Here is a 14,595-nt window from a genome sequence, read left to right as displayed (position 1 = left end):
AGGACTGGGAATAGAAGGAAAGGCTCTGATGAACTAACACATCAACCCGAAGGCAGCCTTCACGGGTGGTCCCAGCTACCACCACACCAAAGCAGGGCATGGCTATAGCATAAGGCTGGCTCAAAGTGACGGAGCAGGAACAAGAAGATCCCGCATGGGGATGAACTTGGATTCTCGTTCTTAGAAGCCCACTTTAGTAGTCTTTAAGGAACATTTTATTGATAACTTCCATGTAACGTAAAACTTCTCTTAATCTTGAACCTTTTCAACCCGTACCCCACAGGGGGTGAATTACTACTGCTCAGCTTCTTGACGGTAACCGCCGGCGCACAGGCTCTTATCTCGCATAACGTTCAGTCTTTTCTGTTCTCTGGAGGGCAAGTTAACGTAGTCCAATGCTGCAACACGTTCACAGCTTTCTTCAGCTGTGTGGACAGTGACAATTCAGAAGAACCCATACACACCAGTGGTCCCCGCTGAACTCAACAGAGGTGGAAACCCAGAGTTTCTGCTAAAGGGATTCCATAGTATGTTTAGTGGGACAGGGAAGCAAGCTCCTAAGGCAAAACCAGACCTTTGCTCTGTTCAGAAGAGAGTACAAAGTCTCAGAAGAGACAGACTGTATCAGGAAATACTCCTCTTTGTCAGCATGACAAGGCAAAACAGCCACACAAGGATTAATAGCTGCTTGCTTGTAACACAAACCGCCAACATGTCTAAGGAAAAAAAAATGCCTTTTTTTCTCCAGGAATGGAAAGAAACCCTTAAAAGTCATCAGACACTGTGACCAGCATGATACCAGAAAATATTTTTATATAAGTCCATTTTTATGTAATTCCATTCTGTGTTTTAAAGAATAAACAGCTCTCTCGGAGGAAGCTCAGGAATACACATCAGGTTCTTTCTTGGGTTAACGAGAGAGACCGCTTGCACACTTACAGTCACTTCTGTTTGACCTGACATAGTTTAGCTATGTCTGTATCAAACACACGCTTTGAAAGTTAACCAAGCTGAAAGTCTGAAATATCAAACGGAAGGTTTTCTTTCTGCTTAAGAAATTAACACAGTACCATCTTTCAAAACTGCATACTTTGTTCAACCAGTAGTGGTTAAATGAAATACACGTTTTTGAGCTCTCTCCCTTTTATCTTTAAAAAGCATGGAGATAGTAACCGCAGCATACCTGTTTCCTCTCCAAGTCTTCACTGATGCATAAACCAGGAAATCTCTCTGCACTCTTCCAACTGAATATACAGTTTATTCAACCATTTAATTACCAGCTTAGTAAAATTATCATGATAAAGGCAAACACAGACTTGCCATTCCCCCGCGATGCCCCTGAAAAGGGTTATTTTGTACTTTTGTACTCCTAGTAACTGCTCCAATCTCTGATAACACCAACTCTTTAATGCAAGCAGCAAAGAACATATGTATAGCCTGGAAATACACTGCCAGGTTAGCCATAGCATTCTAGGGTTGAAGTAGCAGGGCATGCCGCAAAACACCTCCAATTTATTTGGGCAAGTGGCAAAAGCGGAGGTCTGGGTATGTACAGAAGTGCACGGATTTTATTTATGCAGAGTGTGTGGAAGTTAATAGAAGCAAGAGTTGTCACAAGGAGGAGGCCAGGATGATTTTGCTCAGGAAAAGGGAGATATATTTTAGTCTACCACTGGTTTTTCTTATTTGTTTTATTTTTGAGTATCTGGGTATCAGCATGAAATAGGCAGACTTTTCATATTGGTAAACTCAAGTTTAAAAAGTAGATACGTAAAAGGAACCCGTTTAAGAATAGTCATCATATATTTCCAAGCAGTCAAACATAGGGGTATCCTTTTAGAAGGAAACGTACCTGCTTCAGGACTTGTTTGATTACAGCTGCTAACAATGCTGTTTGGTATCACTGGAGTGGAGGATGCCTGGATTCTCGACTGAGGTGGGTTCGGATGTAATGAATTTCCTAATGCCATTCCTGACTGACTGAGCATCCCACAGTTCCCGCTAGCCTGCATCTGATTTATTAAACCTGCAAGATGGTTGGTTGTGCCCGGGCTAGTACCGTGGACAAAGTTAGTGTTTGTGTTCTGGCAGTGCACACCTTCCCCTCGCAAGGGTAAACTCTGTGCCAGCGAGTTCTGGAGACTGCCAGAGTTCATACTGGTGTCTGCAAAATGCATCTGGTTACCAGAGCAAGGTAAAGCAGTATTTGAGCTCCCACAACTGGTGGTACTATTGCTGCTCATGTGAGAGCTTTGACAACTCATGGACTGAAGTAGCTGGGACATAGAACTGATGGGAAAAGAGCTTTGACTTTGCTTTCTTATCAAATCAGATCCAGCTTTGGAAACTCCAGAACTGTCCAACTGAGACTGTCTCAGCAAACTCAACACCGTGGTGGTCGGCTGCTTTCTTTTCCTCAGAGGATCTTTTTGCTGAGACATCAATTTATCTCTCAGTGCTGCTCGGCCACTTTGCCCTTCAGTCGTTGGTAGAAGCACATTGGCAGCAGGAGGGAACATGGTATTTAAAGTGCTATGTCCTTCGTTGTTGCCACCGCTGGCAACAGGTCCAGAATTGCTACTGCTGTTATTGTTGTTACCAGCAAGTTTATTTTGATTTGCTAGCTGTGCTTTGGCTGCTGCTGAGAGTAAACTACTTGCTGGAAAAGAGGCAGCATTGTGCTGGTTCAAGATCTGATTTAAAGGCATTCCCAGCAAACCAGGCTGACTCTTCAAGGAACCACTTCCAGCCGATGCAGTAGAAAAAACTGCATTGTTTGGAGGATTTAATACATTACTCATTCCAGCAATTAATGGGTTAGGGATGTCCTTGTATTGATTAAGTCCATCATGCTTGGTGGAAGGGCTAGATGGCATAGATGGTCTCGGTGACCCTATTGTTGACCTTGGGGACCTGGGAGGAACTTTAATACCACTACAGGATGACTGTGGTCCTACTGGAGGCAGCAGGAAATTTCCATGATCTGATGACGTGGAAGAAGAGCGTGATCTTTGGGGAGAAGCCTCGATCCTTCCAATCCCGGATCCCATCATATGCACTGGGGACGTCACTGGTGAAGGAGAGAGGGAAGTTGAAGCAGAATGCTGAACTCTTTGAACATGACTTCCATGATTCATGTGACCAGGTTTTACAGTTGGCAAAGGAAGATTACTTGGCAAAGGGACGACAGCAGGAGGCATGCTTACATTCATCACGGGTACCTGAGAGTGGACATTTGAATGGAAAGTAGTTGGGTTAATGATAACGGGATTCTGATTCACTGGTTTGCTAGGAATAGGGTCAAGTATGCCAAGTGGATCCTTTTCTGATGTTAATGGCTTTTTCTGAAGAGCACAAGAAGGCGGTGGGGGTGGACCTTGGGGAGGTTTATGGTGAAACATTGCTCGTGGTATTTCCATACCAGTTGAAAAATTACACATGGGTTTTTTCATTACTGGGCTTTTTGTGGTCAAGGTTGGGGAAAGAGGTATATTAGTCCTTCCAGCCATTGCACAGGATGACTGTATGGGAGAACCATGTAGCATTACTGATGGTGGAGATAGAGGTGTCCTGTTCATGTGAATAGGACTAGAGTTGGGTGCTCCATGAAAATTGGGATTGTTCCTTGTGAAAACATCAGGGCTTCCAAGTGGGTCAGTCCTAGGAGAGATTGAGCCATCTCCGTATATCTGTGATCCTGATGAAGCTGGACTGGGCATCCCACCATGACTGCCACGATACGGAGACTTCTGTCCAAGTTCATTACTACCCAATCTCTGCCTAGGATAGACAGAATGAAGTTCTTGTTGCTGGCTTCCAGCCATTTCTTGCACATAAAGCCTACCCATGGCATTAGATGCCCCTATCATCAACTTGAAAGGAGTCTTACATTCTGGCATCACAGAATTTGTAATTCCTTCATGCGATTTATTCCTCATCGATCTTGGAGTTGCTGCTCGAGTAGGAACTACTGGAGTTGCACCTGGTATTAAAAACACAACAGTTACTGCTCTGAAATCCGGTATCACACATTTCAGTGCAAAACTACTGTGTGTGAAAATATTCATCAAAGCTAGAAAGCCTTCTGGCTAAACTTTTGCCTCAACAGAAATAATACCGAAATCACCAAGCAGTTGCTGGAATGGTGCGTGCTACCCTACTACACAGTGCAGTTTTATAGACCTTAACTCTGTATCCCATAAAAAGACCGCATAAATATGGACAACTTTAAAACGTCTTCCTTCCCTTTGGTCTTTTCCTTCTAACCATCATCTCCAGTGTCCTACTCCTGAATCTCCAGCACCACCGCTTTGGCTACCACTGGAAGAGCTGGCAGGAGGAGCAGGCTATCACTGTTGCAGGGAAAAGGAGCCTCTGGCACCATCTATTGAGTACAGGAGGAACAAAGCCCAACATGGGTTTAGACTAAATTTCTCTATACCCTGCGGAGAAAAGGGTCCTGCTCCAAATGCTGTCCCTGATCAGGATGAATGGGGAGCTGTGCCATATGACTTTGGCTCAGATTTCTATTCAGCCAAGCACTTAATTGCAGAGACCTAAGAGACCATGGCTGTGCAAGGGAGGGTGCAGCTTCTGTGGCTGCTCTGCATCCCTTGCTGGCACCAAGGGCACCGAGTTCCAGTCCTCTGAGTTCATCTGCTCCTGGGAACTGCTTTGCTAAAAAGGTGAGGACGTATCATGTCCTGTATTACTTTACTGAATTAAGGCTTTTCCTACAGCTGCTGCAACAAGCTTTGCTTGGGGCGAAGATGCTAAATTTAAGAACGGGCTCTACCTTATATGTTTGTTTTCAGGATAAAGGCCTTGGGGATATTTGCATATGCAGACACGGGAACCCGTCTACAGTGGAACAATTTCCCGCAAATCCCAGTTTTGAGACTAGACCTTCCTACAACCACAAGACCACTTTCCTTTTCTGCTCACTAATATCAGTTTTATTTTAAAAGATTTTTTTTCAATGTCTTACTTTAAGAATCCCATCACAAGCAGCTCCAAGTCTGGCGGACTTTCTGCCAGTTTTGCTGCTCTGGGAATTTGTAATTCATCTTGGACTGCTTGGCATGCAGCCTCTGAATATGCAAACTTAAACTCGAATAATGAGCTAAAGACTTCATGTTCAAATGAACTCAGAGGTGCCTTTAAATTCCTCTACTCACAAGAACCCAATTCCCTTCTTTCCTTCAGCCTGGCCATAGGAGACAGATGGCACTGACAATCCTGCCTTCATCCTATTTGCTCAACCAGCTACATCATGACAGAAACAAACATATTACCTTTCCCAAAATACAACCAAAGTCTCATTTAAGGGACAAATCTCAAGACTGAATTGCAAAACAAAGCATGTACGAGACCCCTCACCTTGAATGCTGGACCTAAGCAAATGGTCAAATGTAAGTGTGCATAAATGAAAAGACATTTCCTTTACAAAAGGAATTTATTGGGAAATTTTCTTCTTTGCTTAGTGCACAAAATTCTGATCAACAGAGAAGGTAAGACCACATAAATGTGACTTGTGTCTTTAATATTTAGCTGGTTTTACGTCCTTCATTTTGCTAAGTTTTTGAAAACAAAAATGTAATTTAAGTACTACTACTACTACTAAAAAAAAATTAATAAGGAAAATGCATAGTAATTTGGGAAATTGCACTGTTCAGTTTAAAAGCATAAATTACATTGCAAAAAAATCAATTTAAACAAAGCTTTAAAATCATAAATAGCAATTTGAAAATGGAAGAGCACGTCAGCACTATGAACAGCGCTGGTATCTTAGCACTGCCTACCTATCTGAAATTTATTATTTATTTTTATATCCTTAAAATTTTCCAGTTTGAAGTCAGGTTGCAGAGCGGTTAGCAATCACCCAGCTATTATTACAGCAATGCAGAGGTGCAAAAGATCTCTCAGATTATCAAGGGCCATTTCCCAGAAGTTGCACGCATCACAGTAAATGACCATAAACTTACTGAGCTCTGTCTTAACAGTAACTTCACTCCTGTGTCCTAACGATCTGGATTTGTAAGACTGCTTTGAAACCTTTTCTTGTAATCCTTAGAAAGCACTTAATTTTCAGTTTAAGTTTCTACGCAACTTGTGTTTTTGTAGCTGCTTCTTTCAGTGCTAACTTTGTCCTTCAGTAGCTGTATTTTCTGGTGCTGATTCTCCTGATGCCTTTATTGATGGCAATCGTATCTCCTTTCAGCCACCACTTTGCCAGGATGAACAAGCTAAAGTCTTCTAGATGACTTTCATAAAACAGGTTTTGCAGTTCACTAAGAGAAAAGCCTCTGCTCTATTTCAGCTTGAGCGCCGCTAGCGAGAACAGGGGCGTGGAAAGGCAGTAAGCATACAACGGCATTTGTACTTCTCTCTCTTTGAGTCACATTGATCTGCACCATGCTGCCATCTGGTACTGCTCACAGGCATCTTTGATCAGCTACTATATCTAGGGCTTCTTTCTCAATAATTTACAGCTAATAGCTTTTTTCACTAGTCCCCAGGTGAATAACCTTACAATTAACAGGATTTGTTGCTATACCTTTTCTTTCACTCCAGGTCTCAATGATCCCCCAGTTTTTCAACATGTTTTGATCTTCTCTCGTTTCGATAATACTTGTCAATTCCATCCATCAACAAACCACCTCATCTTTTTGTTGATATGGATAATTAAAATGCTAATCCAGGTTGGTCCCCCAAAATAATCCTTGAGAAATTACAGTGGAGATCTTCTCTTGCTGTATATTCTGCCTTGCAATACAATTTCCCATTTAGCCAAGTCCTTAGCCACATTCTAATCCCTTTATAATCACTTTATTCTGCTTCCCTAATTTCCCATGTGACAGAATATCAGACATATTACTACAGTTCCAAAAGATGAGAGCTAATGTATTTTCTTTGTCTAGAACAATCTGATATCTTTTCCAAGAAAATCATGCTCTTAGTCTGCGATGACCTGCTTTTTAGACTAATTTTCTATCTACCTACATCTCTCTAACTACTACCTCCATTTCTTCCTTGAATCTGTTTACTATTGCACTCATAGACACATTAGACTTTTGGGGGTGTTTTTGCATAGTAATTATATATATTTAAAATTAGGTCATTAAATGATTCTGCAGGATTTTACTCACTTGTTCCACCACCAGGACTAGTTAGAACTAGTGAAGGATGTGGTGCTTCCATGCTTTTATGAAGTGTAGCCACAGCAATAATTTTCCTTTTATGTATGCATAGTTTGGTGACATCTTCGTCCGCTTTAACATCTTCAGCAGTTCTCTGCTTCACAGCAGCTCCAGGATCAAAATTAAAGACCTAAGAGTAAAAATGCCAACATTTAAAATAATGATTATAGGCAGCAAACTCACCAAATATACCTAAACCAGAAATTTTACACAGAATTAAATTTGCCTCTGTTCCTCTCAGCTATCTGACTGCTCCTACATTGCCCAAGAGATACCTTTACAGTACGTTTCAAAATTATAAATAAAAAGTGAATATATTTATAATAAGTAAACAGAGTCACAGAAGTTGTCATCTAGCAACAGAACTTCAACACTCCTCAGTATAAAGCGTACAGAGAAAAAAAGGAGAAAGGACCACATGTGTTTGAGATTGCCCTGTGATGAAGAAAAGTTTACAATTTGTGCATAGACAATAAAATTGTGAAGCTGATACTGAATCTATCACGTAAGTCAGTGTCTTGCTCTGATTCTCACATGTTAACACGACATTGTCAATGGTACGTTTCCAGTTTAACAGGAGAATGTTCAAACACCATAAAAACTGAGTCAGGTCTTTTCCATGAGGGGAGAAGGCAGAGCTGAGATTGGTTTTGTATGTTATGGTAGATCTTTGGGTGTATACCACTTATGTCATTTTATATACATGATCTAAACAGAGATTGAGTCACAGCATAGCACATCAGCTGACATACTTAGCTCATGAGGATTATAGCACAGCGATCCAAAATGATGCTTTTCTTTACCTTGGGAAGAACAAGAGGACATTCTAGGCCACACTTGCATGTTCCATCAGTCAGCAAGTAAGTCTTCACCTGCTCCAAGCAGGATAATAAAGACCCACTGGGACTGTAAAGGAACAGAAATGATGAATACAAGCTATTTGATAGGTCATGATTTCTATCTACCATTCTAACAGCTCACACAGAGAGTGTTTAAAATAACACAGCTAAGATTTCGTATTTTGTTCCATAGTACTTCTTCCTTTTAGTCAAGAACTGAGTTGATACTTACCAAAACCAGCCCCCCAACCCCCATTTTAAAGGAAGATTTTACTATAGAAAAACAAACATAGCAAATGCAGAGAAAAGAAGGAACTGAGATTATTGATATTTACTATTCACATTACAGTCCTGCTTTAAAGTCTTAACTACTGCCTAACTACACTAAGATTATTTTTCTCCCTTCTCTCTCCTATAAAGTGTAACACACAAGCAGAGTGCAGTCCCATGGACCTTCTCCCCCTCCACCACATCACTGCAGTTCCATGCAGGCATGACAGCCATCTGTACTTTTTAGACCTGGGACCTAACTTAAAAAGAAAACCCACAAAAGTGTGTTTCAAGAATTACGAGAAAACCCATACAGAAAAGGGGGCACAGTAACAAAACTGTTGTAGTGGGGTCTCTTAGTTGCATAAACAGTTTGGTTTCGTTCAGCTAAAATTTCAACTCTCTCACTGAAAGTGAGAAATATTATACCAAGAAGCCAGTCCAGTGAGTTTCTGATAAACTGCACTTGGGTTTCTCTAACTCCCACCAGAAAAATCATTATCTCCATATCCAAAAATAGGACATTGGAAATTCTGTTACGGCAAAATCACTAATTCATAAGATGAAAAAAGTTCTCATGTCACAAGCTTCTAACTTCCAGGTTGCTCTTTATTACTTAGCCATCTAAACTGTTTATCAGGGAAAGAATACTATAATTTATGAGGACTGGGTAAAACACTGGTTCTTAATGGCAGCTGTAAACAGCCCTTATTCTAACAACAAAAAAAACCCCCTTAAGTGGAATAGTTTGGATCATGAAAACAGTCAAGAGTCAAAATACCAAACTATGATGAACTTTCGTACTTAAAACCTGATGTATAAACACTTAATTCTGCACAGGAACTAAGTCACACATAAAGCAACATCTGCAAGTGACATTTAAAGTTATGCTATTTAAATAAGTTATTTATTTGCCAGACTTGCCCTGAAATAATTATTTTAGAGAGAACCGCCCAGATCGCGCATGTGAAACAGTGACAGTTCTGAGAGTAAGCAAGGTAAAAGAGCAATCTAAAAGTAACAGTACGGGTATGAAGTGATAGATAGGTCAGAAAACCTTCCCCATCTTAAATTGAAATACTTGGGGAGAATGGGGAAATTACTCTTTATTTTTATTTATTTTAACTTCACCTTTAGACTGGTTAAACCACGGTGCTACCGTTATCGCATTTTAACTCAGTGAGTATCATTTGTTCTCTACTTTGGCTCCGCATCTCCAGCGTTGGCTGATCGCTTTGGGCTTTCCCAACCTGTCCTGATTACACACACAGGAGGGACTGCTCACCCCAGGCGACGTCCTGACTTGAAGATGTAACAGCTTCCCACGGGAGAAACTCACATTGGCATTTGCTCTACACTATCCCATCTACATGCAAAAATCTCTACAGACACTTTCTGTGACGCTTAAAAACTCAGGTTAAACGGCATCCCTGGGAATATGCTCTGGAGTCAGGATGCCATTTTATTTGCACTGGTAAAAAAGGCCCACTGCGCAGCAAGAGTAAAGCTATACCATTTGAGTTCATTTTTTCCCCCTATTTCTAGAGTAGAGCAATTTCAAATAACCTTCCTTGGCGTGCAGTTTGCCTGGGCACACATATCCCGTTCAGGCACAAGGAGATACTGGAGCCTGGAAACAACAGACCTGTAAGGCACACACGTACTGCACCGACGATCCGTGGGTGTAAAGGAAGGTCTGGATCCTCGTGCTTACCAGCAGTGCACAGAGCAGTCCACTGAATCTGTGGCATGTGGGATTCAGCAACCCTTCTGCACTTATATGCATGGTTATTTGTTCACAAGGAAAAACAACATTTAAAAAAGGCCCAATTTTTCTGTTTCTGCCTTGTTCCTGGGAAGACCTATGTAATTGCAAAGTATCTTTGTGTGCATAAATTTCCTCACGCTCCTATACTGCAAAGGATAATCCACAGCTTCCTTTGTACGAAACTACCGTTTTTTTTCAGCTCTGAGGTCATCCAGAAGTTTTAGGCCTCCCAAAGAAACAAGAAATAGGAAACTATAAAATATATTAGGATCTGTTACTGTCAGTTGTGAAATGTGTTCCTGTTATTAAAGAGCTTTTCTCAGTTTATTCCACCGATGACTATTCACGAACAGTAAGCCGAAGGAGAGATTTAGATCCTGCTTTAAGGCAGCAGTACTGTTTTACTAAGAAAAGCACTGAGACTCAACTCAGTGCTTTTACCAGGTAATAAAACTAGTTAATTAATGGATTTAATCCAAAACAACTGTTGACAGTTGATGGAATAGCACACGTGCTTTGTAAGGAAGCACAAATAGAATGAGTCCTATTCAGCTGGGATCATCTATTCTAGTTAAATCGTGTCAGATCTTAATATATACACTAATTTTCCCTTGGATAGCTTTTGAGTCAATATTGTTTGACCTTTCACTCTCTCAATAAAGGCTGTGCATATTTTCAGGGCAGTTGTTCCTTCAGAAGGGCAGTGCAGCACTAGAGCAGGTTACCCGGAGAGGTGGTAGAAACTCAGTCCTTGAAGATGCAGCTGGTGAAACCAAGGGCTGACCTGACCGAGTGCTGCAGACACTCCACATCAAGCAGGAACTTGGATTATTTGACTTCCATCCTTCCCAACCAACGCGTCCTACTCTGTACCTTTCACCAAATAAGAATGTAAGAGCTGTGGACCATACTAAGCGCCTTTCCTTAATCAGAATGGCTTACAGAAGGCAACAAGAAAATTAACCATTGGATTAAAGAGAAAAAAAATACGTGGGCAAAACTTGGGAAGAGGGCAGAAATAATAAAAGCTTCCCTAAGCTGAAAAAGGCAACTGGTAAACTTGATTAATAGGGTCAAGAAAGTCCCCCTGAACAAAGAGAACTATATATATGAAGAAGATAGAAAAGAAAGTAACTGTCAGAATTATACCAACATTTACTAGCTTATAAACATGTAAGACTCAGGCTTGAAGAGGCAGCACAAGCTTCGTGGCCTGCTTCTTATAGCTGTGGAAAATGAAGTTCAGAAGCAGGTAGGATCATCAGGTATATAAGAATACCAAAGCATTATATGTCCTGATGCCTGGATATAGAGATGATAAGAAAAAAACCCCAACCCACAATTTTTTCTTTCACATTGATTTTTAACTTAGGCAGAGGCCCAGTAAATTACAGCTGTAATGAGAAAAACAAGGGGAAGGCGATTTATCTTTGACATGCGTATCACTGACATGGATTTTGTTTGATTCTGCTAATTGAGAATATAAACAAGAAATCCTGGAATGCATTTGATCTTTTACGGTAGTTTAGTGTAAAACTGGAGTATGCTTTGACTCATTAAAGGATTTTGTATTGGTAATACATAAAATGTTGTGAAGAAGTGGTTATTTTAATCACGGAATAGTGGAATAAGATTAAGCAAATAACAGACTGATAATCATTTAGACTTCTATGATGTAAACCTGATGTACCCATATTTTGTTAAAGCTAACTTTGATCTTTTTTCCAATAACATCTAATTTATAGTCTGTTTGTCTGAACACATTCATTTAATAGTAATTTCAATGCATTTCTTTGTGACTGTTACAGGGTGAAGCAAAAAAATCCAATAAGCTAACAAACAAATAAAACACCTCAAACTTTGGATTTAGGCTTGTGTTCCTGTTTTTTCTACGTGAGAAACGTGGGGAATCCATAGAAGTAAATCTTGCCAGAGAACGTCAGTGATACTGAAACACAGACCCTTCCCACGGCATATGAAAACGCAAGTTTTCAGCAGCTACTAAGTAATCACACTGCTTAAATTTCCTTTCAAAAAAGAGTAAGTAAAACACAAAAGTATAATGGAGACCTGGAACATAAACCCAGAAAAGACCTAGGGAAGAAGAGCTCCAGAATGTCAGGATAAAGTTGCATGGCACTGCATGAACTGAGCTGAAGGCTTGTTGCTGACAGAAGAAGAAAGTCCCGCTCTACCTTACCTGCCATGAACTGTTTGCATGCCTGATCACTTTGAATTTTACCAGCAAAGGCTCTTCTAGAAAGCCCGTGCTGGTGCAAGGAAAAGGCAATGCCTATGCATGTGGGAGCAGGCAAAAGACAGCAGAGATTTCTCATCATCTCAGATGTGTCATATAACTAAACCTCTGGTTAGTTTCATTGTAAAAGGTTTGAATAATAAAGATATTAAGTAAGGTTAAATCTGCTACTGCTCAGCCTTAAAATCCATATGACAATAATAAGTAATAAAGAACCATTCATGCCTAAAGCAAAATGTATAGTAAGGATTATCAAATATTCAAGACCAAGCAATATTAGATTTGAGAGTACGTTAAGGGCATGCAAATGGCACAACTGACATAAGTGGAGTCCACTATTATCAGCAGAAAAAATGACCTCATACTTCCATAAGAACAAGCCCTTGAATTTTTTGAGTACAAAAGCTTAGCTGAGTCACTAATTTACCACACTTTCTGGCAAAACTACAACGAAAACAGAATGAGTAACCACCTCAGGTAACCTTACCTGATATAGAGCACTCCGCTTTGGTCCACCCGTCGCTGCCAACCAACGGGAACTTGCACTGCTGGTGGCCCTCCATCCGTGTCCCCTCCGTCACACTCCTTTCCACCATTCATTTTTCTGTTTCTGTTTACGAGTCTTCAAAGATATCAACAGTAAGATGATATCCTTTTACTACATGTCATCATGGCCTCCCAAAGAAGGCCATTCAGTACACCTTTCCCCAAACTGTACAAAGTGCATTGGGAGGCTCCAGCTCAGTTTGAAACCAAGTCCTTATAAGTGGCCATTTTTGTTAATGAGTCAGTTTCCCATTATAATCCACATTAAATATGCAATGTTTAACTCCTTATATATTCATAAGGATGAACTATATAGATAAAAATTAGTGCTTCCAACTTGGGAAAATCATAATTCACCAATCCTTTGTTACCTGTCAGAAAGGAGAATGGGGAAAAGGAGAATTTCTAGTTCAACAGCATGGCTCCAAGCTTGATGACTGTCTAAGATAACTTGTATTTTGTGAAAGCTCGTCTCATTTTTATAAATATGAGTCAGATCTAATACCTCCAGGTATTATACCCTTTATATGCCACATTCTTTTTGTTTTCTTTTTATCTTCCGTTCATTATCCAAGTTGTCTTCTTGAGTTTCTTTCATGACTCCCTGGCGCCAATAAAACAGCCTGAAAAAACAGATACAGAAAACACATGAGCCATTTTCTGAAGTCTTTCAGCCCAGTTCAGTAACTTGTGAAGATGTATACAGCTGCATCCATTTAAAGAGCTTAGAATCAAAATTCTAAATGTCAATGGAACCATCAAAATAAGGCTTAGGGTAAATATAATTCTGCTAGCATATTCTATTTATATGCGGATGCAAGAGAGCTGCATCTTAAAAGCTACAAGTCTGCAACTGTTATTAAATAGTTAACGTACAGTTTGGGGGAATTAAGGGATGTATCTTTTAACTAAATAGTTTCACATATGCTTCTGTTCAGAATTATCAACAGATGACTAGCTCAATTAATGCCCTTTAAAAATTGTTTATAAAACTGAATGAATTTAATGTGAAGGAAGCTATTTCTAAGGTTGATAATATCCATAAAAATGGAATAACCCTGCATTTAGACTAAATTAATCACCTTACAAAAAAATTGTGTAAAAAAAAGGGAAAAGACAGCATCAATCCACTGATCTCAGAATATCTATAAAACAATTTGAATATCGTAAGTAAAAATCCCCCCTCCATATGATTATACTGTATGAGCAAATCTTCTTGAAAGAAGTTCAGAATGACGTGAACTGTGTTATTCCCTCAAAATCGTCTTTCAAGTTGACGAGGTGAGACTTAGCTCTTGAGACGGTACATTTTATTAAGGTGAGACAAACATGGAATACGTTATTCAAATAGTAAATACGTCAGAAAAAACAACAATCCTAGAACTCAAATGTAAGACAGCATTGAAGACTATTGTAGTAACAACGCTAACAGGTTTTATTTGGAATTGCATGTCAATTCTGCCTTATTCCTAATACTAATGTTATGCTAACATTTTAAAACATAGTAAATGTTACTATAGACCTGACTGATTTTAATAAGAAAAGGGTTTTTGAGATAGAGATGGAACATAAAGACATAGGATCCTACAACATTTCTGCAACAAGAATACCGACTACACATTACATCTAGATTTAAGAGTAACAGCTCCTTCCTTCAAGACCGCTAAAGGAAGGCTACAGAGGCATAAGTATAGTCCTCAAAAATATTCCATTAAG

General features: G+C 39.9%; 1 protein-coding gene across 7 annotated transcripts in view; it reads right to left on the bottom strand.

Moving 5' to 3' along the window:
• Positions 1-14,595, bottom strand: part of MBD5 (methyl-CpG binding domain protein 5) — a 104,617-nt gene that overhangs the window by 43,113 nt on the left and 46,909 nt on the right. For 4 of the 7 annotated variants that reach the window (XR_774855.1, XR_774854.1, XM_010575197.1 and 1 more), the window contains exons 5-8: positions 12,821-13,502; positions 8,003-8,105; positions 7,149-7,329; positions 1,853-3,982 (exon numbers count right to left, since the gene is read on the bottom strand). Coding sequence is in view for 2 of the 7 variants with exons in the window: in XM_010575197.1 (XP_010573499.1) it covers positions 1,853-3,982; positions 7,149-7,329; positions 8,003-8,105; positions 12,821-12,933 (2,527 nt within the window). In the remaining 5 variants the exon portion in view is untranslated. The remainder of the gene's footprint in view (positions 1-1,852; positions 3,983-7,148; positions 7,330-8,002; positions 8,106-12,820; positions 13,503-14,595) is intronic. The other 3 variants (XR_774857.1, XR_774856.1, XR_774858.1) reach the window with 3 other exon arrangements.

Source organism: Haliaeetus leucocephalus, unplaced genomic scaffold, assembly GCF_000737465.1.
Source record: "Haliaeetus leucocephalus isolate CR32 unplaced genomic scaffold, Haliaeetus_leucocephalus-4.0 Scaffold451, whole genome shotgun sequence".
In the NCBI taxonomy this organism is placed as follows: domain Eukaryota; kingdom Metazoa; phylum Chordata; class Aves; order Accipitriformes; family Accipitridae; genus Haliaeetus; species Haliaeetus leucocephalus.
This window is presented reverse-complemented; position numbering and strand designations above follow the sequence as displayed.